The sequence below is a fragment of the Tamandua tetradactyla genome, chromosome 4 (assembly GCF_023851605.1).
Source record: "Tamandua tetradactyla isolate mTamTet1 chromosome 4, mTamTet1.pri, whole genome shotgun sequence".
NCBI classification, from domain to species: Eukaryota; Metazoa; Chordata; class Mammalia; order Pilosa; family Myrmecophagidae; genus Tamandua; species Tamandua tetradactyla.
The window spans coordinates 4,451,954-4,479,732 of NC_135330.1; the positions used below are offsets into that span (position 1 = coordinate 4,451,954).

The 27,779-nt window shown below is 37.9% G+C and overlaps 1 protein-coding gene across 12 annotated transcripts in view; it reads right to left on the bottom strand.

Annotated features, from left to right (window-relative positions):
* Positions 1–25,033, bottom strand: part of GABPB2 (GA binding protein transcription factor subunit beta 2) — a 45,944-nt gene extending 20,911 nt beyond the window's left edge. The window contains exons 1-8 of one of the 12 annotated variants that reach the window (XM_077156059.1): positions 24,393–25,031; positions 21,105–21,354; positions 18,739–18,879; positions 17,086–17,253; positions 16,363–16,557; positions 11,762–11,912; positions 3,485–3,598; positions 1,398–1,583 (exon numbers count right to left, since the gene is read on the bottom strand). In XM_077156059.1, coding sequence (XP_077012174.1) covers positions 1,398–1,583; positions 3,485–3,598; positions 11,762–11,912; positions 16,363–16,557; positions 17,086–17,253; positions 18,739–18,846 — 922 coding nt within the window. In that variant the 5' untranslated portion in view covers positions 18,847–18,879; positions 21,105–21,354; positions 24,393–25,031. The other 11 variants (XM_077156056.1, XM_077156055.1, XM_077156065.1 and 8 more) reach the window with 11 other exon arrangements.
* Positions 25,034–27,779: the final 2,746 nt, after the last annotated feature.

A 27,779-nucleotide genomic window follows, 5' to 3' on the forward strand; every position in this document is an offset into this window, starting at 1 on the left:
CTGTGTTCAATATTTGTTTTCCTGATTTCCTTTAGTTCTTTGTCCACATTTTCCTTTACCTTTTTTAGTACATTAAGGACCATTTTTTAAAAGTCTTTGTTATGTTCTAAAAGTTGGTCTTTCTCACTAATTGTTTCTAATACTTTAATCTTCTCCTCTGCCTGGGCTATTGCTTCCTGTTTCTTTGTATGTTTTGTAATCTTTTGTTGAAACCTGGATATTTTGATATTTAAATGTGTTATCACTAGAATTTAGACTCTGAGGCATTAAGTTCCTTAAGCTTGTATCCAGCTACTATAATGGCAGAGTTTTCCTTGAATGCCAGGAACTAACAAAAAATAAATAAATAAATAAGGAGGAGGAAGGGAAAAAAAACACCTTTCCCAGTCTTTGCAGATTGACCAGTGCTCTCCTTCATGGCTTATCCATACCAAGAGTTTAGAGGATAGCTCCAGATCAAAGTACAGGGACCTCCCAGGTCCTTTGTAGCAAGTACATTGTTTTGGGTACATGCATTTGGCTCTAGGAATTCCCCAACTACACAGAGACAGTTCTTCCCTAGGAAACAGTTTCTTCACAGTCCTGGGCATAGCACTGTATGTCTGATAGCCAGCAATCCCTTGCCCCAATCAGCTACTTGTCTGCTCTCTCACAGTACTTTGTAGGAGTGCTTTGTTAGCTACCTTCTACATATAGGGCAAATTTTGGACAGTTAAGTCCCTCAGGACACCACCAAATAAATTAGATCAGACATTAACACTCCCAGGAAGTGCACAGGGATTATTCTGTTCCCTCTGGAACAAGGACCAGAGAACCTTACCACTCCAGGCTGGTGATGGGTGGGGGAGGGGAGGGGAGGGCACCACATGATCCCATTGCTTTTAAGAGGCCCTTTGCTTGATTCAGCACCTGCTGTTACTGCAATCCTTTAACTGTTTTCTGGAACCTTGAGAAAGATGTTTCTTCCAGTTCTTGATGGTTGTTTAAAGCTTCTGTTGGGGGATGGAGCCCTGAAGCTTCTTACTCTACTATCTTGAGAGCAGTGGGGGTCAGTACAGTATTTATTTGCATTTCTTTTGCTATGAAGTGTAGGTGGAACATATTTTCACATTTTTAAAAGCCATAAGTATTTTTTTCCTGGGAACTATTGGTGCATATTACTTAAATTATTTGCTCTTTTTTCTACTAAATTATTGGCTTTCACTCACAAATTTTGTATGTATTAGGGAAATTACCTTTTGCAAATCTGGTTTCTTTTTGTTTTTCAGAGTTTCTTTGCCCCCATCTTATACTTTCATTCTCTTGCTCCCAAAACTTGTCTTAATGCCTCATTTTTAGGGAATTTTGGAGTCCAAAATATGTTTTAATAAATAATTGTCTAAATGGGACAAACTCACCTTGCTGTCCATCTTGCACTGTTACAATAAATGGCTGGCCAATGCCTCCAGTAGGGATTGCAGTTTGGAGATTACCCAGAGGGACTCCATCGGTCACTATGGTGATGACCCTCTGGCCTCCACTCCCCATCATCTGCTGGATTGATGGGTCAAGAGAATTTCCCTCTACGATTTCCTCTGAATTGGCTAGAGATGACAAAAGTAAATTTAAAATTTCAGTTTGTATGTTTGTTTTTAAACAAGAGTATAGCAATTTCAGCCTCCTTGAATTGACAAATTCAGGGACAGAAAACCTTGAAAAAAAAATGTTAGCATTTGGGCCACGGTGGTTTAGCAGGCAGACTTCTCACCTGCCATACTAGAGACCTGGGTTCGGTTCCCAGTGCCTGCCCATGCAAAAAGAGAAAAAATGTTAGCATTTAACAACGCTAAGTCAGAAGAGAAAACAAAATAGAAAATGCACTTGAACAGTATTTTCTAAAATGTCTTCAGTGAGATATTAGATTCCACTAAAGATGGGTTCTATGTACAAATAAATTTTCAAAATGCACATTTAAATATGCTTAAACTTTTAGGCTTTTTTTTTTTATTTTTTAGAAGTATCAGAGACTTTAATAGGCTAATGAGCATTGTGACTCTCCAAAAGATATACTGAATTTCCCAAAACATATTTTATCTTAGCACCCATTTTTCAGAGAGCATCTTGAAAGCCTAAATAAATGTGTGGATCTTAGAAAAAGATCTATAAATTAGAGTTGATGTATTTTAAAAAGAAAATGGAGAGATTTAATAGTAAATTAACAAAATATGTCAAGTCAAAATACTGAAGAAGGTTGATAGACAAAAATAGGACATGGCTCCTCCCATCTGACAGGTCAACAATACTCATAGCAGCTAATATTTACTGTTTACTATGTGTCAGGTACCTTTCCAAGAGCTTAACACATATCATGTAGAATCAAGAATTTTCAGTTTGGTTAGTCATTATATCAAATAAAGCAAGCACTAATAGGGGAAACAGTCCTTACCACTACAGAAGTTCTCTATCTAAAGAGTCATAGGTAGAACTTTACAAGAAGTTGGATGTGGGCTATCTGAATCACACATGAAAGTAGTTCAATGGAAACCGAGCCTTCGAACAAAACTAGGAAATGTGATCACTGAAAGGACCTTGACAGATAACCTAATCCAACCATTATGCTAGAAACGAGGACACAGACCTGGAAAAGTTAAGTGATTTATCCAAGATCAAAGAGCAAATCAATTAGAATAGCAAGGACAAGTTTAATCCATCACTTTCCTCTCTGACATGTTGCCCACTTACATCTAACTAGATACTTTATAATTGCAGCTGGTAGGAAAAATGGGATTGCAGTAATCTTCTCACCACCCAAATGTCAATGGCAGAAAGAAATCAGAACAATCTGCTTTCAATTATGATGGAGCAGACTTCTAGAGGGTCCCAGAAAGATTTCCAAACGACTATTGAGCCTTTTGTCCCTATCTACTGAGGCCTTTTCCCTACAGACCCTTGGCTCTGGCTAAGTGTCTTGAAATTCTTTCGTTTTTTAACTATCAGAAGGGCGCTATACACCACAAATCTGCCCACCCAACTCCACTGGAAATGCCAAAGTAATATCTCCAGTGAAAATAAAATAAGCCAACCTGAAGGACATAGGATATTACAAAGAAAGGCAGCAGTCCCACATATTTTGATAGTTTAATTCAAAACATCTAGGCTGCTATTTTGAATCATTCTATGATAGCATAATCAAAGCACAACGTCACCAAAAAACTTGCTAATATATGACTAAACATTTGAATTTGAAGCAACTGGAGTCAGGGCAAACAAATTTTAAACCGCAGAAATACAAAGGAATAGTCCAGTCATTCTCTGATAGTATTCAGCTATCTGATTATTTCACTTAGCAACTTTTCTATCTGATGCTCAATGATTCTATATCCCTTTTTCTTAGCTGCCTCTAATTAATCACAATTCTTTAATATTTCATGCAAATTAAATCTGCTGGAGGCTTAAAAACAAAAGAAGAAAATAGTGATTCACCTAGCAGATATCCCTTACCTACCTGTAGCTCTGTGTGAGTTGGAGAGGGGGGCTGATGCCTCAGCAAGAGCTGCAAGGGTGGCCAGCACTGAGGTGGTATAATTTGAGAACTGTACTGATGAGGCATGGGGATCACCTATTTTAGTAAAAAAGGCAAATGAGGTCCAGTGGAGAGAGTAAATTGAGACAAACTAAAAATGACTTATTAAATTAAAACCCCAGTTTTCTCTCTAATGTCCTTACTCTTGTTCTTTAATGCAAACTGATATAAACCAATTATTGTGTTGCTAAAAAAACAAAACAAAACAACCATAACTCTTCAAGTTGATTAAATAAATATGCTTGGTACTGCATTCCCCTCATTCAATCAGTCTACTGGCATTGCCAGTGTTGAGCAATAGACCCACTCCCTAGGCTGCCTGTACAGAGCTCCCCTAGGCAACAGGCAGTAAGCACACAAGGTATAGCTCACCCCAAGCTATACAGTGGTGAAGAAATAGGTCCGACTTGGCATGCCTAACTTTATGAATAAAAGTTACTCAACAGGTTTACATAAATCTAACTTTTATAAATGAATTTCATTTCTCTATGTCTTTTACTATAATTTCAGAGATATTTATTGTATAAGTTATTAATTTATTGCCTCTCAACTCCAACTCCACCCTTCTTTGCCTTGCCCTGTGATACTGGCGTTAGACCCTATAAATCTTTCTTTTTTGTCAACTGGCACATGATAAAGCTTTCTCAGAACAGATGTAGGGGATACTTCATATATCTGCAATTCCTATATTCTTCAGAGTTCTCCTTATCCCTTAGTAGTTAATCCATTGTTATTAGTTAATAATTCTTTATAAATTATATATAAAATTATACATTTATAAAATTTAGAAACTATATATAAATTTTTATAATTAAAGCATATGTTATTGTATAGTTTTGTCTCCTGACTGGACTCTGACTGGCATACTTATCTCCTTTTTATATGTACTCTTAATTTTTAAGTTCTCCCATTACCTATGCCTAAAGATTTTTTCAATCTTTTCTTCTATTAAGGAGTCAGCTATTTGTAAAATACTTAAGGAAACTCCTATTTAGCACTCCTTAGAGTGAATATTTCCTCAGAGCAAAGAGACTTTTTCTAATATGACTAATCTAGGTAAACTAACTTGTTTATAGATTGAATTTCAGAAGATTTTCCTTAAAAAGGTGGATTATTGTGTACTACCTCTCAAAGAGCTGAACCAGCTTATTCAAAGCTTTTGGATGATGAGTGTGGGAGTGGGGATAAGGATGGAGGGGGTAATGATACCTCCGTTCTTTTCTAATTTTCTCATAAATATTTAGAGAACCAAATGGTCTGAGTGGAACAAAGCCTTGACCTTCAGAAGGAGTCTCTAATGACTCTATGAAAAGAAAGATTCAGCTACACTTTGTTCCCTAATTCTCCTGCTTGATTGATGCTTTTCTCATCACTCGGCCTGTCATACCAAATGCTGACATAAGAACACACAAACTCTTCCTCAAATGAGACAAACAAGCACTTTTTTGATATATGTTCCTTGTGGAGGTTGGAATAACGTTAACAGTAAAACACTAGCAATTAAACAATAAGGATGTTCAAAATGCTAAAATAAATTTAGTTTGAAATGCTAGTGATCAATGAAAGGGAGGGGCAAGGGGTATAGTATGTATGAATTTTTTTTTCTGTTTTCGTTTTATTTCTTTTTCTGAATAGATGCAAATGTTACAAGAAATGATCATGATGATGAATATGCAACTATGTGATGATATTGTGAATTAGTGATTATATATTGTAGAACAGAATGATCAAAATAAGGCTTGCGTATGTTATGTGTTTTTTGGTATATAAAAATAATAATAATAATAATAAAAGTAAAAAAAAAAAAGGCTGTTCAAAATGTCCATCAACAGATGAGTGGCTAAACAAGCTGTGATATATACATATGATGAAGTTATGAAGTATGAAACAACATGGATGGACTTCAAGGATGTTATGCTGAGTAAGATTAGGCAGAAACAAAAGGACAAATACTGTATGGTTTCACTGATATAAATTAACATTAGTAAATGAACTTGGAGAATTTCAGTTAAGAACAGACACCATCAAGAGATAGAAAGGGTAGATATTGGGTAATTGGAGCAGAAGGGATACAGATTGTGCAATAGGACTGATTGTAAAAATTCAGAAATGGATAGTACAATGCTACCTAACTGTAATACAGTAATGTTAGCACGCTGAATGAAGCTGAATGTGAGAATGATAGAGGGAGGAGGGTTGGGGGCACAAATAAAATCACACGGAAAGACAGACGACAAAGACTGAGATCGTGTAATCTAGGAATGCCTAGAGTGTATAATGATAGTGACTAAATGTGCAAATTTAAAAATGTTTTTGCATGAGGAAGAACAAAGGAATGTTAATACTGCAGGGTGCTGAAAATAGACGGTAATTCATATTTTAAACTTTAGTTTATGTGTGAGACTAAAGCAAAAAAAAGTTTCTTTGGTACAAAATTTATATTTTGTGCATTTCCTAATATAACTTATGTGGACAGTTTAATTGAACACCATAAGTACATGAAACCTTGAATAGGGCATGATATTTTGTAGGTTTGTCCAGAGTGATGCCCTGATAAATCCCACAGTGATTTGAACAGTGAAGAAAAAAGTATTTGCATGGAGCTGAAGGGATACAGACTGTACAAGAGGACTGGATACAAAAACTCAGAAATGGACAGCACAATACTACCTAACTGTAGTATAATTATGTTAAAACACTGAATGAAGCTGCATGTGAGAATGATAGAGGGAGGAGGGCTGCGGACATAAATGAAATCAGAAAGAAGGATAGATGTTAAAGATTGAGATGGTATAATCTAGGAGTGCCTGGAGTGTACAATCATAGTGAAATGTACAATGTACAAATTTTAAAAATGTTTTTGCATGAGGAAGAATAAAGGAATGTCATTATTGCAGGGTGCTGAAAATAGATGGTAATTAATATTTTAAAATGTCACCTTATGTGTGAGACTAAAGCAAAAAATGTTTATTTGTTACAAAATTTATATTTTGACTAGTGCATTTCCTAATATAACTTATCTAGATAGTTTGACTGAACGCCATAAGTACTTGGAATCTCAGGTAGGACATGAGATTTTGTTGGTTCGTCCAGAGTGATGCCCCAATGAATCCCAGAGTGATTCGATCAGTGAGTGGAAAAGTATTTGCAAAGCCCCCTTCGGGGAATGGTGAGAACGGGGAGAAATTCAACTTCCCCAAGTTGAATTTTTGATATTCTCACAAGCAGTGTGGACAACCAAAGCTATAGGCTGAGCCCCCAGTTTTGGGGTTTGTTCATATGAAACTTAACCCCACAAAGGATAGGTCAAGTCTACTTAAAATTTAGGCCTAAGAGTCACCCCCAAGAGAGCCTCTTTGTTGCTCAGATGTGGCCTCTCTCTCCAGCCAACATGACGAGCAGTCTCACCACCCTCCCCCTCTCTGACATGACTCCCAGGGGTGTGGACCTTCCTGGCAATGTGGGACAGAGATCTTGGAATGAGTTGAGACTCAGCATCAAGGGATTGAGAAAAACCCTAGAATGAGCTGAGATTTAGCATCAAGGAATTGAGAACACCTTCTCCACCAAAAGGGGGAAGAGGGAAATGAGACAATGTGTCAATTGCTGAGAGATTCCAAACAGAGTCAGAGCTTACCCTGGAGGTTATTCTTGCGCTTTAAGTAGATATCACCTTGTTGCTCTAGATGTAGTGGAGAGGCTGGAGGGAAGTGCCTGATAATGTAGAGCTGTGTTCCAGTAGCCATGTTTCTTGATGATGATTGAATAATGATATAGCTTTCACAATGTGAATGTGTGATTGTGAAAACCTTGTGTCTAATGCTCCTTTTATCTACCATATCAACAGATGAGTAGCACATATGAAATAAAAATAAATAATAGGGGGAACAAATGTTAAAATAAATTTAGTTTGAAATGCTAGTGATAGATGAAAGCGAGGGGTAAGGGGTATGGTATGTATAGTCTTTTTTTTTCCTGTTATCATTTTATTTTTTTCTGTTGTCTTTTTATTTCTTTTTCTAAATCGATGCAAATGTTCTAAGAAATGATGAATATGCAACTATGTGATGATACTGAGAATTGCTGATTGTATATGTAGAATGGAATGATACGTTAATATTTTTGTTTGTTTGTTATTAATTTTTTTAATTAATAAATTAAAAATTTTTTTTTAAAAAGTATTTGCAAAGTCCCGTTGGGGGAATGGCGAGAAAGAGGGAAAATTCAACTTCTTCATTTGGAGAATTCCTGATAGTCTCACAAGCAGTGGGGACAACCAAAGCAATAAGCCAAGCCCTCAATCTGAGGGTTTGTTCATATGAAATTTATCCCCGCAAAGGACAGGCTAAGCCTACTTAAAATTAGGCCTCAGAGTCACCCCCAGAGAACCTCTTTTGTTGTTCACATGTGGCCTCTCACTCTCAGCCAACAGAACAAGCAAACTCACTGCCCTCCCCCTCTCTACATGGGATGTGACTTCCAGGAATGTAACCCTCCCTGGCAACACAGGACAGAAATCCTAGAATGAGCTGAGATTCAGCATCAAGGGATTGAGGAAATCTTCTCAACCAAAAGGGGGAAGAGTGAAATGAGACAAAATAAAGTATCAATGGCTGAGAGATTCCAAACAGAGTCAAGAGGTTACCCTGGAGGTTATTCTTACACATTATATAGATATCACCTTTTTAGTTAAGGTATAATGGAGAGGCTGGAGGGAAGTACCTGAAAATGTAGAGCTGTGTTCCAGTAGCCAGGTTTCTTGAAGATGATTGTATAATGATAATAGCTTTCACAATGTGACTGTGTGATTATGAAAACCTTGTGTCTGATGTTCCTTTTATCTATCTTATGGACAGATGAGTAAAACATATGGATTAAAAATAAATAAATAAAAGGGGGAACAAATGTTAAAATAAATTTAGTAGATTGAAATGCTGGTGATCAGGGAGGGGGAGGGAGTATGGTATGTATGAATTTTTTTCTTTTTATTTCTTTTTCTGGATTGATGCAAATGTCTAAGAAGTGATCATGGTGATGAATATACAACTATGTGATGATATTGTGAGTAATTGATTATACACCAAGAATGGAATGATCGGGCAGGCCACGGTGGCTCAGCGGCAAGAACGCTTGCCTGCCATGCCAGAGGACCTGGGTTCGATTCCTGGTGCCTGCCCATGTCAAAAAAAAAAAAAAATGGAATGATCGTATGGTAAGAACGTTCGTGTTCATATGTTGTTATGTTTAAATAAATAAATTAATAATAAGGCTGTTATAATTAAAGTTCAAGTAACAAGGCATCAGGTAGGGCACCTGGCTAAGGAGGAGACAGCTAGGTAGAACTGCTTCATGAGAAAGGCATTAAGTACTTTTTAGCATATGAGGAGACAGCTAGGTAGAACTGCTTCATGAGAAAGGCATTAAGTACTTTTTAGCATATGAAGATTTCAACCTAAGAGTGCACTCCCTTTGCTTCAAACATGGTAACTCACCCAACTTATTAACAGCAAAATGAAGAAAGAATATTTGTGACAAATCATGTTTAGTATTCTGACATACACAGTTGAAACTGATAAGAGACAATGCAAATTACCTTTCTAAACTTATCCCAGTGCATTCTAGGAAAATAAAGTACATTTATTTCTTCTCTTTAATATAAGACCTAACATCAAACAAAGTAAGATACATTGGATTCTATTACGTTTGGAAGGGAGGAGGTATTATCAGTGATGACTATGAAACCTATTTGGAATATGGCTTTTATAAATAAACTCTCCAGGCCAGGATGTAGGAAAACAAAGTATACTATGGTAGGCTAGACAATCTCAATGAGTTAGTAAAATCTAGATGCTGAGAAACTAAGTAACTTGCCCAATGTCATATAGCTACAAAGTGTCAGAGCTCAGATTGGAACCTCATTCATCTGGTCCATTTATGAACTAATATAAAGCTATTTACATTTGACTTTGGAATGCATCTCATGATTCTACAGGAACAGGAAATTCATCTTCATAATTGTGTATTGCCTTGATTAATGTTTAAATTAGTCTGCTTTCCCAAGTGGCTGCAGTTTGACGGTAGCTTTGATGATGACTGATATCTTTAGGAACACATGGAAAGCTAAAAGCAAACTTTACAATCTGGAGTTTGTATCAGAAATATTCACCAAAATGATAATCCCAAGATATTTTCAGTTTTGTTTTGTATGCTGTGCAGTGGGGGTCACATTTCATTCTTTTCCACGTGAATATCCTGTTATTGCATCAGCATTTGTTGAATTTTTTGGGGGGGGGGCAAGGGGGAGAGAGTGCATGGGCCAGGAATTGAACCCAGATCTCCCACATAACAGGCGAGAATATACCACTGAACTACCATGCATCTCTACTTTAAGTTATTTAAAAATAATAATAATCTTGGCTAATGAGAAACAAGAAGCCTATTTACCCTATACAGGAAAAAAAAATCCTTAAACTGGTTGACTAATGCAACCTGAATCTGTCCTATCATTTTTTCCCTTTCTTTCATCTGTACTGGTTAAGCTTTAGTAGGTCACCCACCTAAAGGGACATGGCTGGGTAGAACTGCTTCAGCTCTATCTTGTGATAGTCTAGCAATTTCAATTTGTAGTTGACAATGTACAGAGAAGAGAAAAAAGAATAGCTCTGTAGAAAACAAGATGATAAACACATTACTGGCCTATGGAAACCAAGGCAAAAAATCTCTATCCTGAATGTATTCAACTTTATCATTTTAGATCAGAGTCTGCAGAATTTCAGTAATTAGACCAAAGGTCAACTCTAGCTCTTCTCACATGTTTGTAAATACATAACTTTGTTGGCTTTTGAAGATTTTTGGATTATAAAAGCACTAATTCTAATAAATGTGGCCTGAACATTATAAATCCAAAGGGTTGTGAACATCCTGTTTACATGTCTATGTATATTTAAGCCAAACTTTTTGAATCATCCAGTTGAAGGCAAATTAAAGTGGTTAATTTTTAGTGCTGATGATCTACAGAATAAAGGTCACTATTGCCCCCTTGTGGTTATGACAGAAAACCTTCATTAAGAAGGTATATTTTCATTTAACAATAGTTATTATTGTAGCTCTGCTATGAAATAGGTACTGAAATACAAAATCTCAAAGTTTCAAAACAGCCTTATAAAGTAGGCATTATTGTTTCCCAATTTTGCAGATAAATAATCAAGGCTTAGAGAAGTAGCTTTCCCAAGGTCAAGCAGCTAGTCAATTAATAAACCAGTATTTAAAGCCAATTCTGAATCTAAAATTTTATGTAGACTGTACATATGTTCCTTCTATTTTACCACACTGCCTTTCAATAATAATACTTTATTAATTTTCCTTCTTTGGCTATTATACAAATTTAACTAGGAACACAGTTTTTCTTTTTAAATTAAAGTCAGAAACAAAAAAAGAAACTAAGAGTCAATGGGAAAAATTATTTAAATGAGGACACAATTTCCTCCATTATAAAGCAAATATTTATAAGAGGAAATTTTTAAAATAAACTCATTTTCTCCTTTTTAGAGAGAAGCTTTCAATAAACACACATGGCAGGGGCCACGATGGCTTAGCAGGCAGAGTTCTCACCTGAGATGCCTGAGACCAGGTTTGATTCCTGGTACCTGGCCATGTAAAAAACAACAATAAACAAACAAACAAACAAAAACACATGGGTCTCAAAAGATCAACACCACATGCTTTTCCCTGCTATTTTATTTTTACATATGTTCTGAAGGACAAACCAAGACCCTTATCTTTATTCAAATAATCAAACTATTATGTCAGCAGTCCATCAAGCACTTGTGTTTTTTTCTGCTGTATTTGCTACTGTTTTATACTGTGAATATTCAACTATTTTCCTTAGCAGTATTCTACTGAAACACCTTTATACTTTCATTCTGGGGTCAGGCATAGCCTTTTAAGATTAATCTGTAGAACATTTTATCAGAATAAGCATCCACATATAATTTCTGTGTCTGGTTTTTCCTCAGTTTAAGTAATATTTCTTCCCAGAAAGAATAAGCGTATTAGTTTAGATCTTTTAGAAATCTTCTATTTTGCAGAATATTATAATAAAAGAGTGTTTCAGACAGGTTATCCATTCATTTCATAGAAAAACCTGGGTTTCTGTTTATTTTTAAGTCTAAAATAAATGCAACATTATCAGAACTTTACCTGAGGTTGTTTTGGTGTTGGCTGAAGAAACAAGGCTAGCAAGGTTGACAACTTCTCCAGATGTGAAGATAAATGGAGGAGCCATACTCACAGGGTTAGTCACAGGGTTGGCTCTCTCGGGATTAGCATTCACCTGATTCTGCATTGCTTCCTACCAAACAAGGCAGGATATTTCAAAGTCAGAATACTTACTAACCTAAGTTATCCAGTCTTTTCCAACCCATCCCCAATTCTTAACAATACTTTATCAAGCAGAACTAGTTCCAGTGGCACACAATATCCCAGGTAGCTCAAAGTTCTCATTAAGACTGTTGTTTGTTTTCAGACCACGGCAAAGAGATGTTAAGTTGCTTTCTCAAGCTTGTTTCTACTTTCAAAAAGCAAGGTGCATTTTTCGCAACTTCTAAACAATTTGCTTAACATCTCTGGATCTTGGTTTTACATTTAAAAAATGAGGAAACTGGCTTAAATACTCTAGAAAATAATTTACAGCAGTAATATTTCATGATAAATTATCTATAAATTAATGTGTTGGGAAGACAGTCCCTATTCCTTACAGAGAAAAATATTCTCCAGAGTTTTGTCCAACTATTTGTTTCATTCTGCTACTGAAGAAATTCCTAGGAGAATACAGAACAAGCAAACAAATGAGTGCCAGATTTTAAAGTCTAGTTTCATATGTTGTACTTTGCTTCCAGGGATATCTGTTCAATTTCAGTGAAAAGATGCTTATCTTTATTTTATATACATATTTTTTACTTTCAGAGGCATTTTTTCTACAAACATTATCACTACTAAAACTGTCCACTTATGAAAGGGATGCCAAACAAGGAAATGAAAGTTGAAGAAGATAACCTATCTATAGGGAGCCATCTGTCAGAAAAAACAAACAAATCAACCCTGAAAATACAGTAGAAATGGCTATTTTATAAATCTCTTTATCTTCCTTTATTTTTTAACCTTTTTATTATGAAATATCATGAATAATGCCGCATATAATGTACGAGCAAATTTGTAAAATAATAACCAAATAAATATCCATTTTTCCCTAATCCACGTATGAATTAGTACATCATCAATTTCTTTTGAGTGTCCCTCTGCTCTAGTTTGCTAGCTGCCGGAATGCAACACACCAGAAACGAACTGGCTTTTAATATAACGGGATTTATTTTGTTAGTTCTTCACAGGAAAGGCAGCAAACTTTCAGCTGAGGTCCTTTCTTACGAGGGAAGGCACAGGGTGAGCTGGCCTTCTCTCCAGGCCTCTGGGTTCCAACAACCTTCCCTAGGGTGATTTCTTTCTGCATCTCCAAATGCCTGGGCTGAGCTGCTTAGCCTGTGCTACATTGAGCTGTCTCATTTAAGCACCAGCCAATCAAACCAAACATCATTCATTACAGCAGGCATGCCTCCTAGCCGACTGCAGATGTAATGACCAATAGATAAGGTTCACATACCATTGGCTCATGGCCACAGCAACAGAACTAGGCACCTCCACCTGGTCAAACTGACACCTGAACCTAACTACCACACCTTCCAATTCCTTTCAGAGATAACCACAATATATATTTAAGTGATACTTTCTCTTCTTTATCTTTTAAATTTTCCACTTACATGTTTTTTTCTTAATTTTTAAAAATTATTATAGTAACATATATATAGCACAAAATTTCTCATTTTAACCACTTTCATGTGTACAATTCAATGATAGTAGATTCACAATATTGTGCTACCATTACCACCATCCATTACTAAAACCTTTTCATCAGTCCAACAGAAACTCTGCACCCAATAAACTATCACTCCCCATTTCCCGTGGCGCCTGATAACCTATGATGTACTTTCCATCTCGATGAATTTGCATATTCTAGATATTTCATATAAGTGGAATAGAATACTTTTCCTTTTGTGTTTTGCTTATTTCACTCAATATGAAAATGTTCTTCAAGGTTCACTCATGGCTATCTACTTTTCATATAGTATTGTCCCCTTAACTAAAAGCTTTAAACAGATTATGCATTCTCAGTAAATTTAAATTACTATTAAATTTCTTCTTTTATCTGCCCCCTCTTCTATCCTCTGTTGTTACTTCCTTAGTTGAAGGTCTCGTTGGCTCTTTTATTTTTAATATTTTTATTGATAAAACTTAACATATGTGGTAGCTAGATTCAGTTGTCAACTTGGCCAGGTGAAGGTATCTAGTTCTGTTGCTACGGACATGAGCCAATGACGTGTGAACCTCATCTGTTGCTGAATACCTCTGCAGTCGTCTAAGAGGTATACCTGTTGCAATGAATGATGTTTGATTTAATTGGCTGGTGCTTAAATGAGAGAGGTCAATGTACCACAGCCCAAGCAGCTCAGCATACCTCATCTCAGCACTTGCAGCTCAGCCCAGGCCTTTGGAGATACAGAAAGAAATCACCCTGGCGAAAGTTGGTGGAACCCAGAGGCCTGGAGAGAAGGCCAGCAGAGATCACCCTGTGCCTTCCCAGGTAAGAAAGAACCTCAGTTGAAAGTTAGCTGCCTTTCCTCTGAAGAACTAATGAAATAAATCCCCTTTTATTAAAACCCAGTCCATCTCTGGTGTGTTGCATTCCAGTAGCTAGCAAACTAGAACAACATACAAACATTCAAACATTCTTTACATATATTCCATACATGGTGTACAATTGATGGGTCACAATAACATCACATAGTTGTATATTCATCACCATGATCACTTGTATCACTCCAGAAAAAGAAAGAAAAACCATACCCCTTAGCCCCCCTCATTGACCACTAGTATTTCCATTTACCCAATTTGTTTGAACTATTATTTATTTTTTTAATCCATAATTTTTACACATCTGTTCATACCCTAGATAAAAGGGGCATCAGACTCAAGGTTTTCATAATCACACAGTCACACTGTAAAAGGTGTTTTATTATACAATCATCTTCAAGAAACAAGGCTACTGGAACACAGCTCTACAGTTTTAGTTACTTCCCTCTAGCCACTCCAATACACCACAAACTAAAAAGGGATATCTATATAATGTGTAAGAACAATCTCCAGGATAACCTCTCAACTCTGTTTGAAATCTCTCAGCCACTGATGCTTTATTTTTCTCATTTCTCTCTTCCCCCTTTTGGTCAAGAAAGTTTTCTCAATCCCTTGATGCTTGTCCCAATTCATCCCAGGTTTTCTGTTCCATGTTGCCAGGGAGATTTACACCTCTGGGAGTTCTGTCCCACACAGAGGGGGAAGGGTAGTGAGTTCATTTGCCATGTCAGCTTAGAGAGGCCACATCTGAGCAACAAAAGAGGTTCTCTGGGGGTGACTCTTAGGCCTAATTTTAAGTAGGCTTAGCTTATCCTTTGCAGGAATACTGATTTGGTTGTCTCCACTGCTTGCAAGAATATCAGAAATTCTCCAAATGGGGAAGTTGAGTATTTCTCCCTTTCTCACTATTCCCCCAAGGGGACTTTGCAAACACTTCTTTATTTCACTGTCCAAATCATTCTGAGATTTATCCGGGCATCACACCAACCTGGACAAACCAACAAAATCTCACACCCTATTCAAGATTCCATCTCATTGGCTCTTGTCTAGATTAATGAAAGTCACTAAACAGTTCTTCAGCCTTGTCTCCTCTCTCTAGTCTGTGTACCAGACTCCACTCATTTTTCTAATTTATTCCCATCAGTTCTCTATTTAAATGTTTGTATTGGATCGTCATCACCCACAAAATAATCCAAATGCCATAGAATGCCAGTGCATACCTCTACATTCACTGCCTAGCCCAACTCTCCAAGCCTTAATTCCTGCCCCTTCAAACTTTACTTCCTTTGCCATTCTCGTTACAGAATTACTTACTCTTTCCTGAATATTTTCTCTGAACATCCATGTCACCAGGACAACTCTCTTTGATTTGTTCTCCTAGCCTGAAATATTTTCTCACTTCTCTGCCTACTTTTCCTCCAAGACTCAGATCAAATTTTATGTATACTTTAAGACTTCCCTAAAGCATCATTAATACTCTTTCTCCTGTGCTATCGAAATACCTGCTACACATCTATTTATCTTGTAGTTCTCTAATGCTTTATTTCCTGTCTTTTTTGTGCCATCATCCTGTGAATACTTCAAGGATACAGCTATGTCCTAATAATCTTTGTATCCCTCATCCTTTTGTCCCCAATCTAGAACAGTGACTGATATACAGGTGCCTGCTCAATAAATTAACGAATGAAATAACTGAAGCTGATTTTAATTCTGAGGTGGCTTCCTTATGACTCAATATGCTTTAGAGCTATGTACTAGCTCATATCTGTGGATGTACATTCAGAAAACACAAAATTGCTTTTTATACTGTTCCAAGTCAAGCTTAATTAGAAAAGGAACTTTTCATGGGTTGGCTATAACATTGTTCTTTATGACTATTTCAGGGCTTCAAAGAATGTTATTCTTTAAAATAAAAAATACCACTGTATCACAAAATTGAGAAATATTATAAATACTACTTTGAAAGACCGGGAAAATTCAGTTTTGATTTAGTACCTACAAAAAAAATTTTAATTTCAACTCAAGTATACTCTGGGGAACATAAAAAAGAACCATACCTGGAGGATGACCAGAATCTCAGCATTGTTCTTCTCCAGGGCTATGTCAAAGGCAGATTTATCAAATTTGCTGAAAGCATGGACATCAGCTCCATACTTGATAAGCAGCTCTACGACATCTCGATGGTGGTGCTCTGTGGCCCAATGCAAAGCTGTCATCTTCAGCATGTCCTTTGCATTCACATCTGCACCATTCTGTCATAGAAAAAGTAATTTTTCAAATAGACACAGGTGCAAATCACCAAATACATCACCAAATACAGAAGATTTCCATAAAAATTATACATATTCAACTTCCTGTTTAAGGAATATCAATGGAAAATATTTCTCAAATTCTCCTGAATGCTGACAGACATAATACTTTCAATGAGTGGGTCTTCTAAGGACATTACTGGGAAATTATAACAGATGGGAAAGGAAGGGAAAAGAACAGATTTTTGTTGCATTAATTAACAGAGAGCCGAGTGTCTGAAAAAATAGGCATAAATGAAGGGAACACCTGCAGAAAGGGAATGAAGAATCAATAAAATCTGTTCAGCCTTTTAAAGACTAGAAAACGAATTCCTCATAGCCGTGATGACTTTTGAAAGAAATGCAACTCAATGCTATAAACTGTCCTAACTTATTTCTTTCCAACCCAGTTTCCTAGCACCCATTCAAGCAAGCAAAGAGGAAGGTGAATGTCCTTTTTTTCAACATAGCCCACCAGTCTTCTTGCTTTACCCTAACAAGGAGTTCCACAATGTGTGTATGTCCATCAGCTGCAGCCATGTGCAAAGGGGTCCTGTCCACTTTGGTCCGGGCATCCCTGCTAACTCCTGCTCGAAGGAGCACTTCTGCTGTGGAATAATGACCATATTGGGCTGCAAGGTGGAGGGGTGATGTTCCAAGCTGTGGGAAGATAATATTCATTTAATATTTACTGTGTGCATTACTGCAGAGACAAATGAACAAGAGGTGAATCCTACTGCATCTGTCCTTGGAGAGAGAATCTGGTTGGGCAGACAGGACTGAAGAAATCATTTAATTTTAAAAATAAACAATACATTAAAGGGAAAATAAATATTCTACCAATTAAATAAGTCAGGTGGATTTATCAGGTAAGATTCCCTAAAGGACATGATTATTTTAAGCAGAGCTTAGAAGAAGGTGGAAAAAAAAAAAAGGACTGACAAGAGCATTCTGAGTCAAGTGTAACAGGAAGAGAGAGGTAGGTTCAAAACAATTCTTAGGGAAAGGGCAAAGATTAGAACTTTACACATGTAATCTGTGATATACATTTGGTTGGAAGAAAAGTGTGTTGCTACAGGAAAGCAAAGCAAACAAGACTGATGAGATGAAAAGGCAATAAAAATTTAGCAATGGTGTGTCAACAGCAAAAAGCAAGTCTGTGTTACCTCAAGCTAAATCTTAGAAGAGTTATCTATTGGCATCTACTTTGGCCAGATGTAGATTCTTTGTGTTATGCTCTCTGTTTTAAGCAAATTTAGTTTATTCTTTGCTTTTCATATATTCAGCCTCTCTGCCTGACTGGATTTAATTCACACCGTTCTTCAGGTCTATTTATAGAAACGATCACCTCATGGATTTCCTTTCTTCCTTTTCTGAAGCACTGAGAACCTGCTGGCCTCTAAAGTTATGAATTAATCACCCCATAATAGAGGATGCTTTCTCACAAACTGTCAAAAGTAGGCAATATTTACAACATCTATGAATTTTAAAAAAGACCTTTTTATAAGCCTGAACTTGGATCTACTGAAATTCTCTCCTCTCCTAGTTGGCTGTCTAGGCTCCTGAAATTACACCTTCCTCTTGAATGTTTTTTAAGGTATAGGGAACAAAATGGCTGGACTATTTCTTATTAATCAGGACATATTAGAGAAGTGAACCAAAGCATTCATTAGTTTAGAAATACATTCTTATGCCGATTTTCCTGGATTTCTAGCTAATTACAAAAGTCTATAAGCCAAGTACACTCCAGAGAGAATTAAACCTTTAGAAAATACTTTAAAAAAACATTAAGGGTGCACGGGTGGTTCAGTGGTAGGATGCTCACCTTCCATGTGGGAGAACCGAGTTTGTTTCCTGGACCATGCACTGCCCCCACCCACCCCCCAAAAAACCACATTAAAAAAAAATCACAAATACATAATACCTCATAATTGCCACCTATACATCCAAAGGAGACTCTATCAAATTGGAAAATGAAAAGAAAAAGAAAACCATATTGAAATGAGACAATGAAAATAAAACTTTTATAGGGGGGAATGAAGCAGAGAGGAAATAAAGAAAAATCAGTAAAGTCTGTTTAGCCTTTAAGAAGGCAGGTAAAATCACACATTGGGTAAAATTAAGAGATCTTTCCAAGGAGCTTACCCAGTCTGTGGTAAATGGGGCGCCATTTGCCATCAGTGTTCTCACTTCATCATCTTGGCCTTTTCTTGCTGCTTCTAGTAACCTCTTCCCCAAGTCCACCAAAGACATCTTTTATGCATAGAAAGAAAAGTTTTCAGGAGGCTAAAACCCAAAAACAAGGAAGGCTGCCTGTAAAATGTCTTTTAAAAACTTCTTTTTTGTGAATGTATGTAAGAAATTTCTCAAGCTGACAGGCTGGTAGGTCACTTCCTTCCTACCTCATCTAAAACAAGCAATCAGATATTTGGGAAAGTTCAGGTCTTAGAAGATGACTCCCACACTTTCAATCTCCAGAAAAATATTTGGAAAATATGCACAATACACCCCTAAACAAGTCTAATTCTACCTTTCTAGACCCAGGAATCAATAAGAAAGCATTTCATCCCCATGAAATTCAATGGGTAGAACATTATTTTGAGGAACACAGTACAAAGCAAGGAAACATTCACCCTGATCTTTAGACAGGGAATAAGCAGGATGCCCAACTGTGAAGCTGCAACTGGACAGAAAATTATGGAGTCCTTATTAGGAATCATTCTTCCTGGAGGTTTGTTATTTCTTCAGATGGCACAACAAAACAGGACACATCAGGGTTTCTAAATCAAATTACATTTGTTATCCTTGTTTTTATCTCCTGACTACGGTGAAAAGATATAATAAACTCAAACTCGTGCTCAAATAGTTATCTGCTTAGGCGAGCAGTTCACAAAGTATGATTCATGACCTCCTGGTGTTTCCTGATATCTTTTCAGGGGTCCACTAAATGAAAACCATTTTTATTATATTACTAAGACATTATTTCCCTCTTTCATTATGTTAATATTTATACTAATGGTACATCTGCAAGGGCAGATATCATATGTGTACACTATAGTGTATTTCAATGGAGCTTAAGCTTCTAAGTAATACGTGTCAAGCAGAATTTAAAGATAGGATAACTTAGATAATGAAAGAGTTACAAATAGAAATAATTTGTACTTTGGGGGCATCCATAGGAATTAAGAGTCTTTGGGGGAACTTGGAGAAATTAATAATGTATTAATTCTTAGTATCTGTGTTTTAAAATCTTTTCTTATATATGTCTTAGACAGGAAGACCTTCCAACTTGAATGTTATATGTTCTCCCAGTTTAAACCATTTACTTCCAGGTAAGTATTTTCATTTTAACATATTATGCAATATCTCAAAGAGTAAAAAGTGAAAGATGTTTGATGAAATAAGATATAAATCAATGTATTAAGTAATAAAATAATGGAAACATATTGTAGAGTTCCCCCATATAATTGCAACATACTGTCAAGTAGCAGACTCACATGTGTTTTCCTTTCTTTTTTTGGACTATTTAGAATTAAATGGACATGAGGTACAATATAAGTAGGAAATTCTTTTTAAAGATTAGTGTGATAAGCACATGTCAAACTGTATTACTTACTACTCATTCTTCACTGCCATTTACTCTCAGGGAGGGAAAAAGCCAGCTCTACTTAACGTCCTTGATGAAGCAGTAAAAATGATCAATTTTATCAAATTTCAACTCCTGATTACATGTTTTCATAAATTCTGCTTGATGAAATGAGAAATACGCATAAAGCACTTCTGCTGCATACTGAAATACAATAGTTTTCTTGAGGAAAAGTTGCAAGTTGTAATAATTGCTTTCTCATGGAATACCACTTTTACATGAAAGAATTATGAACAGAAAAATGAAGGGTATTGAGACTCAGATGTATGGCAAGACATCTGCCTGAAAATGAACAAAATGAGATCGCTACTTCAAGGAAAACAACTAACAGTATTTATTGCTAAATTATCAATTACAATTTGAGCTTTCAAACAAAAAAGAAAATTGTTGAAAACCTGTCTCCATCACTGTGAGCTTGATAGCTTCCTAAAACTTACAGACTTTGCTGATGAAATTAGGGGTAATATTGTGATTTTAGATGCTGTATAATAAAATATACTTATATTTGGAAGATCTGAAAATTTTGGTGACCAATATTTCCCAGATGACTAATGGATGATGTTACAAAATCAAGAATGGGTAAAAAGATTCATTAGAAGTGAAAGACAGACCAGTGGGATTTAAGGTAACAATACAAAAACCTCATCAATATGGTTTCAGATTCTTCACTGCAACTAACTTCTAAGAAATTGCTATTTGATGAATTTCTGAACAGCATCAAAGAAGAATACTCCCTGTGTTAGTTTGCAAGCTGCTGGAATGCAATATACCAGAACTGGAATGGCTTTTAAAAAGGGGAATTTCATAAGTTACAAATTTACAATTGTATAAAATTGTTCAACCTAAGGCATCCAGGAAAAGATACCTTAATTCAAGAAAGGCTGATAAGTCAGGAACACCTCTGTCAGCTGGGTAGTCACGTGGCTGGCATCTGCTGGTCCCTTGCTCCTGGGCTCCATTGCTTTCAGCCTCTATTCCTGCGGGGGCTCCTCACTTTGCTTCTCCAGGGCTGGCTTTCATCTCTTGGCTTCCTTTGGCTCTCTCCAGGTTCTGGCTTACTTAACATCTCATGGCGACGTCTGCTGGGCTCCAAGCATCTCCAAACATCTGTGTCTCTGTTTTCCAAGTGTGGGTATCTGAGTCAGCTCTGCTCTGAAGTTTCTGTCGGCTCTGACATCTCTGACTCTTTCCAAAGTGTTTCCTCTTTTAAAGGATTCCAATAAACTAATCAAGACCCACCTAGGATGGTTAGAGTCACATCTCCAGCTAATCAAAGGGTCACACCCACAACTGGGTGAGCCACATCTCCACGGAGATAACTTAATCAAAAGTTGCTGCCCTACACTGTTGAATTAGGATTCAAAGAAACAGCTGCCTCCACAAGACTGAGTTAGGATTAAAAAATATGGCTTTTCTGGGGTACATATTTTCAAACCAGCATACCCCAAATTTATCTGAAAAAGCTATTAAAATACCCCTCCCTATTCCAAGTACACATTGCAACAGACTGAATGAAGAAGCATGAAAATCCAGTTGACCCTCTTAAGCCAGATGTTAGAGAATATATATTTCATATATAATAATGCCATTCTTCTATTTCTTCATTTGATATTTATTTTTCATAAAAATGTGCTATTATGTTAATATGTAATGAGTTCATTATTGTTATTTTAAGCTAATTAATAAGTAAACAATTTTGAAAATTAATTTCCAGAACACTAAATAATCAATAGACATAATACATTGGAACTTTGAATAATTTTTAAGAGTTTAAAGAGGTCCTGAAATAAGAAATTTGAGATCCGCTGGCTTAGGCAAATCATTCTGCCACTCTGTGATTTCATTTTCCTATCTATATATTATAGAGCTATATTGTGTGTGTGTATAATAGAGCTTTGTGCTCAAAGCTGGGTATCCAGGAGACCACAGGAATAGTTTGTTCAAAATTAATAAACCCAAAGCTCCAGTCTAGACCCTCTGAATCTCTGAATTAGCATGTTCAGGGGTAGAACGTGAACTTTTATAAAGTGATCAAGTATCAGATTTTGGAACTGAAGAAAATATGCTAGAGAAAGAAATGATAGCAAAATGTTCTTCAGAACACTGATGCTCCACATTTCACCATGGTTATCTTCCTTTTAAAATACCAAATCTTCTTTTCAATTTAATTATCTTATCAAGAAGAGTTAAAAACAAGAACAAATTTTTTGGTGATTTATTAGTCAGAAATGACTCATGTTTTTTCAAATTGAACTATTTATAGAAGTCTAAACACCTCTACAACTACTGATCAGAAAGGGAGAGAATGCCCTAGACAGGGATGCTCAGAAATGCTGACACTAAGCAGGATTAATCTGTCCTGAGTACTAAAACTTCAACTTTAATCCCTACCACAAAAAACAAAAATTCAGCTGGAGGTTGGGATATCTGCTTAAGGAGAAATCTGGTTGGCTTTGCGTTCCTGGGAAACTGATTTTTTAAATAAGTTGATTTCATCACACTGTAGCTGGTGTCTTCAACACGAATCTCTTGTAAAATATTTTCAGGTGGTCAACTTTTTCCACTATAGTCTGCTTTCATAAATATTTTTATTTTATCTTTTCTTTAATCATATTTGTGAGTAGTGTATCATTAGTACCAATAAATGGCAACTGACCCAAATATGTCATCCCATTCTTCAAATAGGCCATGAAAACTCTTATTCCCTATTCTACAAAGATTTAGTTAAATTTGGCATTAGCAAGTAAATAGGGTGCACTAGTTATCACTTGATTTAAAACGGGTCTCCTAGGAATATGTTCAAGACTCTTTTCTTCCCCTAACCTTAGTTATTTGAGTTAACCTAAAGCATTCCTCTCAAGTAAAAGTAACACGTATTTTTTTTAAGTAAAAGCAATTTTGGGACTACATGCCATTCTCCCGGTATCCTATGTCAACAGTGGCAGTAGTACCAGGTAAGAGACAAACCAGAAGAGGACAGTGTGCCCCCCCACATCACTAACAAAGGGATTCCCCTTTACTGTATGGAGCTCCACTGACCCTACATATAAAATGAAACAAAACCAGGCCTTACTTGCCTAAATCCAAAATCCTAGATTTATGGAAATGAATAAAATAACACAAATGAATAAGATAACACAAAGTGCCCCCTCCTCCCAAATAAACACATGAGAACTTTCAATAAGTGTGTTTTAATAATTTATAAATTATGAAGTTCTTGAGCTTGCCTTTCATGGATTCTATTAATATAATTATTTTTGTTTATATAAGAATTTGGGTGCGGCAGTTCTCCTCTCATTGTATTCAAAGCATGCTTGAAAACAGATGCTTAAGAACACTTTACTGGACTTGGTGGGCCAAAGGGCACGGTCCAAAAATGGTTCCAAATGGCCAAAAATGTTGTTAAAGTGTTGAAGATAAGCCAAAGGATCTCCTTTTCCAAAGACGTTAAAAATAATAATAAAAGAAAAGAAAAGAGACCCTAGAAAGTAGTCCTTCTGGGAAGGAAGATAGGAGTAGGATGATCTTTGCAGGGTAGCGCTGGCTCAAGGAAATCTGTAAGAATAGGAGAAAGCTAACGGGAAAGAGAATTGGAACAGAAGAATCCCATTTTTTTTTTCTTTTTGCATTGCACACGTCCCCACTGGGCCGCCAGCTGTACAAACAACTGTGCAAGAACCAACAAATGCTACTTATTGCCCATAAAGAACTGAGCCTTTACTCAAATTCAGGTTACTGGGCCCACTAAATTACCCTCAGATTATCACTGAGGTGGGAGATGAGCCTCCGCTCCTCCCTGTCACAAACCCCCCAAGTCCTGACACCAAACTGTCTCGGGAAAAGGGCGTCCGTCGCGGGCCGGACACAAGGCCTCGCCCGGGCGCAGCCCCCTAGCGGCCACGCCGGCGGCCCGGCTCCCCGCCCGCTCCCCGGCCGCAGGTCTCACCCCCACCTCCTCCTTCACCTCTTCCCAGTCCCCTCCCCTTCCTCCCGACAACATCCCCTTCCTTTCCGTCCCCGTCCCCGGTGCTCCCGCACGGCGAGCGGCCCACTGTGCGGCGCCCAGAAATGCAGGCCTGGGGAGGGGGCGCGCTCTCCTCGGCCCCGCGCCGCCCCCGCCCTGCCGGGCCTCCCGCGGCCGTCCTTCCCTCACCTCCTCGTCCGCAACGCTGCCGGCTGCGCTTCCACCGAGCCCGCCAGCTTGGTCGCGTTTCCTTCGCTAGCTAGGAGTCCCTGTCAGTGACGGCTACTTTTTGGCCTTTTCCTAGGTGCATATTTGGGGGCCGGGAACCCCCCCTCGTGGAAGGAGGGAGGGAACAAGATGGCGGACTCGGAAAAGGAAGCGCCGGGGCGCACTTTCTAGCGGAGGGATCTATGAGGGAAAAATGATTCGAAAAACCCGTATTTCCACTTCAACATAAGGGGACGCGCTCTCGAGATGCACTTCCTATTTATCGAAGGTCTTCTGAGGTGAAGAAATAGGCATCCAAAACACCGTAAGCAGAACTACTTAGCGGGGCGGAGGGTTACCGACAAGGCGCGTGTAGTTCCGGGGAACCCGGCCCGGTGTTCTGTGTCGGCGCCGAGGCCTCAGCGGGCTGTGGAGGAGTCAGACCTTCTGGAGGTTGTGGCTGTAGTTTGCGTCCCCCTTCATGGCCGTGGCTTCCGGACCGGTCTTGGGGCTGAAGAGAAACATGTGCCGCCCTGTCCGGGCCTCAGCGAAGCTGTTTGGGACGTGGCTGAGTTCGCCCCTGGCCGAGCTCTGTGCCGGGCACATGACTCCCGCCGGAACCCGAACGTGAGCACCACGGCCGGGTGATCTGCGCCAACCGCGAAGCCGACACCTCGCCCATTGGTTTTTGAGGGGCTGGGAGAGGCTGAAGCCTGCGGTTTGCAGATCCACTTAAGTCATTTTATTCACCGAGCATTTGACCCTGGCCCTCCGCATAACCAGTGGCATGGGAAAGAAGCTCTTGAAAATCAGTCAACACAGGAAGGACGCAGCAGCATTCTTCTGGCCCTGTCCTTTATTGGGTTTTGGCTTTTGTCGTTGATGGTGGGCCTCTAAAGCCTGGGCTGGAGGTGCACGTCTCCCTCCTCTGAACTTCTCTAGAGTCAGTGCACTTTTTAAGTATTTAAGGCCCACCATTATCCATATTGGCATTTGCGGTTTCTCTGAGGGGTATATTCTCATTCCTGCTTACATCCTCTTACACCGTCAAGTTCAGTGCTTTTTATATGGTAGGTACACAAACCATTTTTAAGTTTCAAATAGTGTTTTTGGATGAGGTGGGTACTCAGTGGACAAGCAGATGCCTTCAGGAGAGTGGTTGGTTGCGGTTTTTTCTAATCTTAAGTTGATTCCTCCGTTCCTGTTACCTACCTGTGCAACCTGAAGTTCACTATTTTTATGTATATATGCTACTGAAGTCATTCTTCCTTGAAAGTAAATATTAGAATATTAAGTAGGTAATCAAAAAGTATTGGCAAAGTCTGGCCATTAGAGAAATGCAAATCAAAACCACAATGAGATATCATCTCACACACACCAGAATGGCCATTATCAACAAAACAGAAAATGACAAGTGCTGGAGAGGATGCGGAGAAAGAGGCACACTTATCCACTGTTGGTGGGAATGTCAAATGGTGCAACCACTGTGGAAGGCAGTTTGGCAGTTCCTCAAAAAGCTGAATATAGAATTGCCATACGACCCAGTAATACCATTGCTAGGTATCTACTCAAAGGACTTAAGGGCAAAGACACAAACGGACATTTGCACACCAATGTTTATAGCAGCGTTATTTACAATTGCAAAGAGATGGAAACAGCCAAAATGTCCATCAACAGAAGAATGGCTAAACAAACTGTGGTATATACATACGATGGAATATTATGCAGCTTTAAGACAAGATAAACTTATGAAGTATGTAATAACATGGATGGACCTTGAGAATATTATGCTGAGTGAGTCCAGCCAAAAACTAAAGGACAAATACTGTATGGTCCCACTGATGTGAACGGACATTCGAGAATAAACTTGAAATATGTCATTGGTAACAGAGTCCAGCAGGAGTTAGAAACAGGGTAAGATAATGGGTAATTGAAGCTGAAGGGATATAGACTGTGCAACAGGGCTAGATACAAAAACTCAAAAATGGACAGCACAATAATACCTAATTGTAAAGTAATCATGTTAAAACACTGAATGAAGCTGCATCTGAGCAATAGGGTTTTTTTTTTTTTACTATTATTACTACTTTTATTTCTTTTCTCTATATTAACATTTTACATCTTTTTCTGTTGTGTTGCTAGTTCCTCTAAACCGATGCAAATGTACTAAGAAACGATGATCATGCATCTATGTGATGATGTTAAGAATTACTGAGTGTGTATGTAGAATGGTATGATTTCTAAATGTTGTGTTAATTTCTTTTTTTTTTTTCTTTCCGTTAATAAAGAAAAAAAAAAAAAGTATTGGCAAAGTCCCCTGAGGGAGGGGAGAAAGAATATGAAACTATTACACTTTACCATCAGGGAATCCCCTGATACTGTGTCAGACTTTGGGGACACCCAGATCAATGGGCCATGCCCTCGATCATGAGGCTGACTCTTGTGAAGCTTATGTAGGTAGTGGAGAAGCTTAGACTACCTGCAGGCATGCCTAAGAGTTACTTCTGGGAACCTCTGTTGCTGCTCACATGTGGCCTCAGCCTCTCTAAGCCCAACTCCGCAAGTGAAATCGTTGCCCTCCTCCCTACCTGGGACATGGCATCTGGGGGTGAAAGCCTCCCTGGCAACGTGGGAGAGAATTCTCGGATGAATCCAAACCTGGCACCTTGGGATCAACAATTACATCCTGACCAAAAGGGGGAAAAGTGTAATTAATAAAGTGTCAGGGCAGAGAGAATTCAAGTCGAGTCAAGAGGCTACTCTGGAGGTTTCTCTTGTGCAAGCTTCAGTTAGATCTTACTACCTATCATAACCTGCCAACCCCCACCCAACCAGGACTATTTCAGCCAATCCTAAAGAACAGCTGGGGCAATATATAAGATTCCACAAGGGTTCCAGGCAGTAGAGTAGCTTTCCAGAAACCTACACTCTCCAAATGGTTCCCTGGTCCAGATATGTCCTGAAACCTCACCCAGCCTCTCCAGAACATGAGATAGTTCCATCTCCCAACCCCATGTCAGTGACAGACCCTTCCAATATAAAAAATTTAGAATTGCCATAGCCCAAACAACCCCAATGAGTAGTGTGGAAAGATCAAAGGTGATGATGGAGTTATAATAGAAGATTGGATTTAACAAATGAATATGAATGCTCAATCATTAAATTGTTATCTTTTAATCGCCAGTGTTTTAGAGCAGCTAGAAGTAAAAACCTAAAGTTGTGAAATTGTAACCCATGTCAAAGTCTGAAATATGTTCTACAACTAATTGTGGCGCCGTGCTTTGAAATGTATAGCTTTTTTGTATATATGTTATTTTTCACAAAAAAAAGGAAAAAAGTTGATTGTAATGATAAAATATTTAAGCCCTC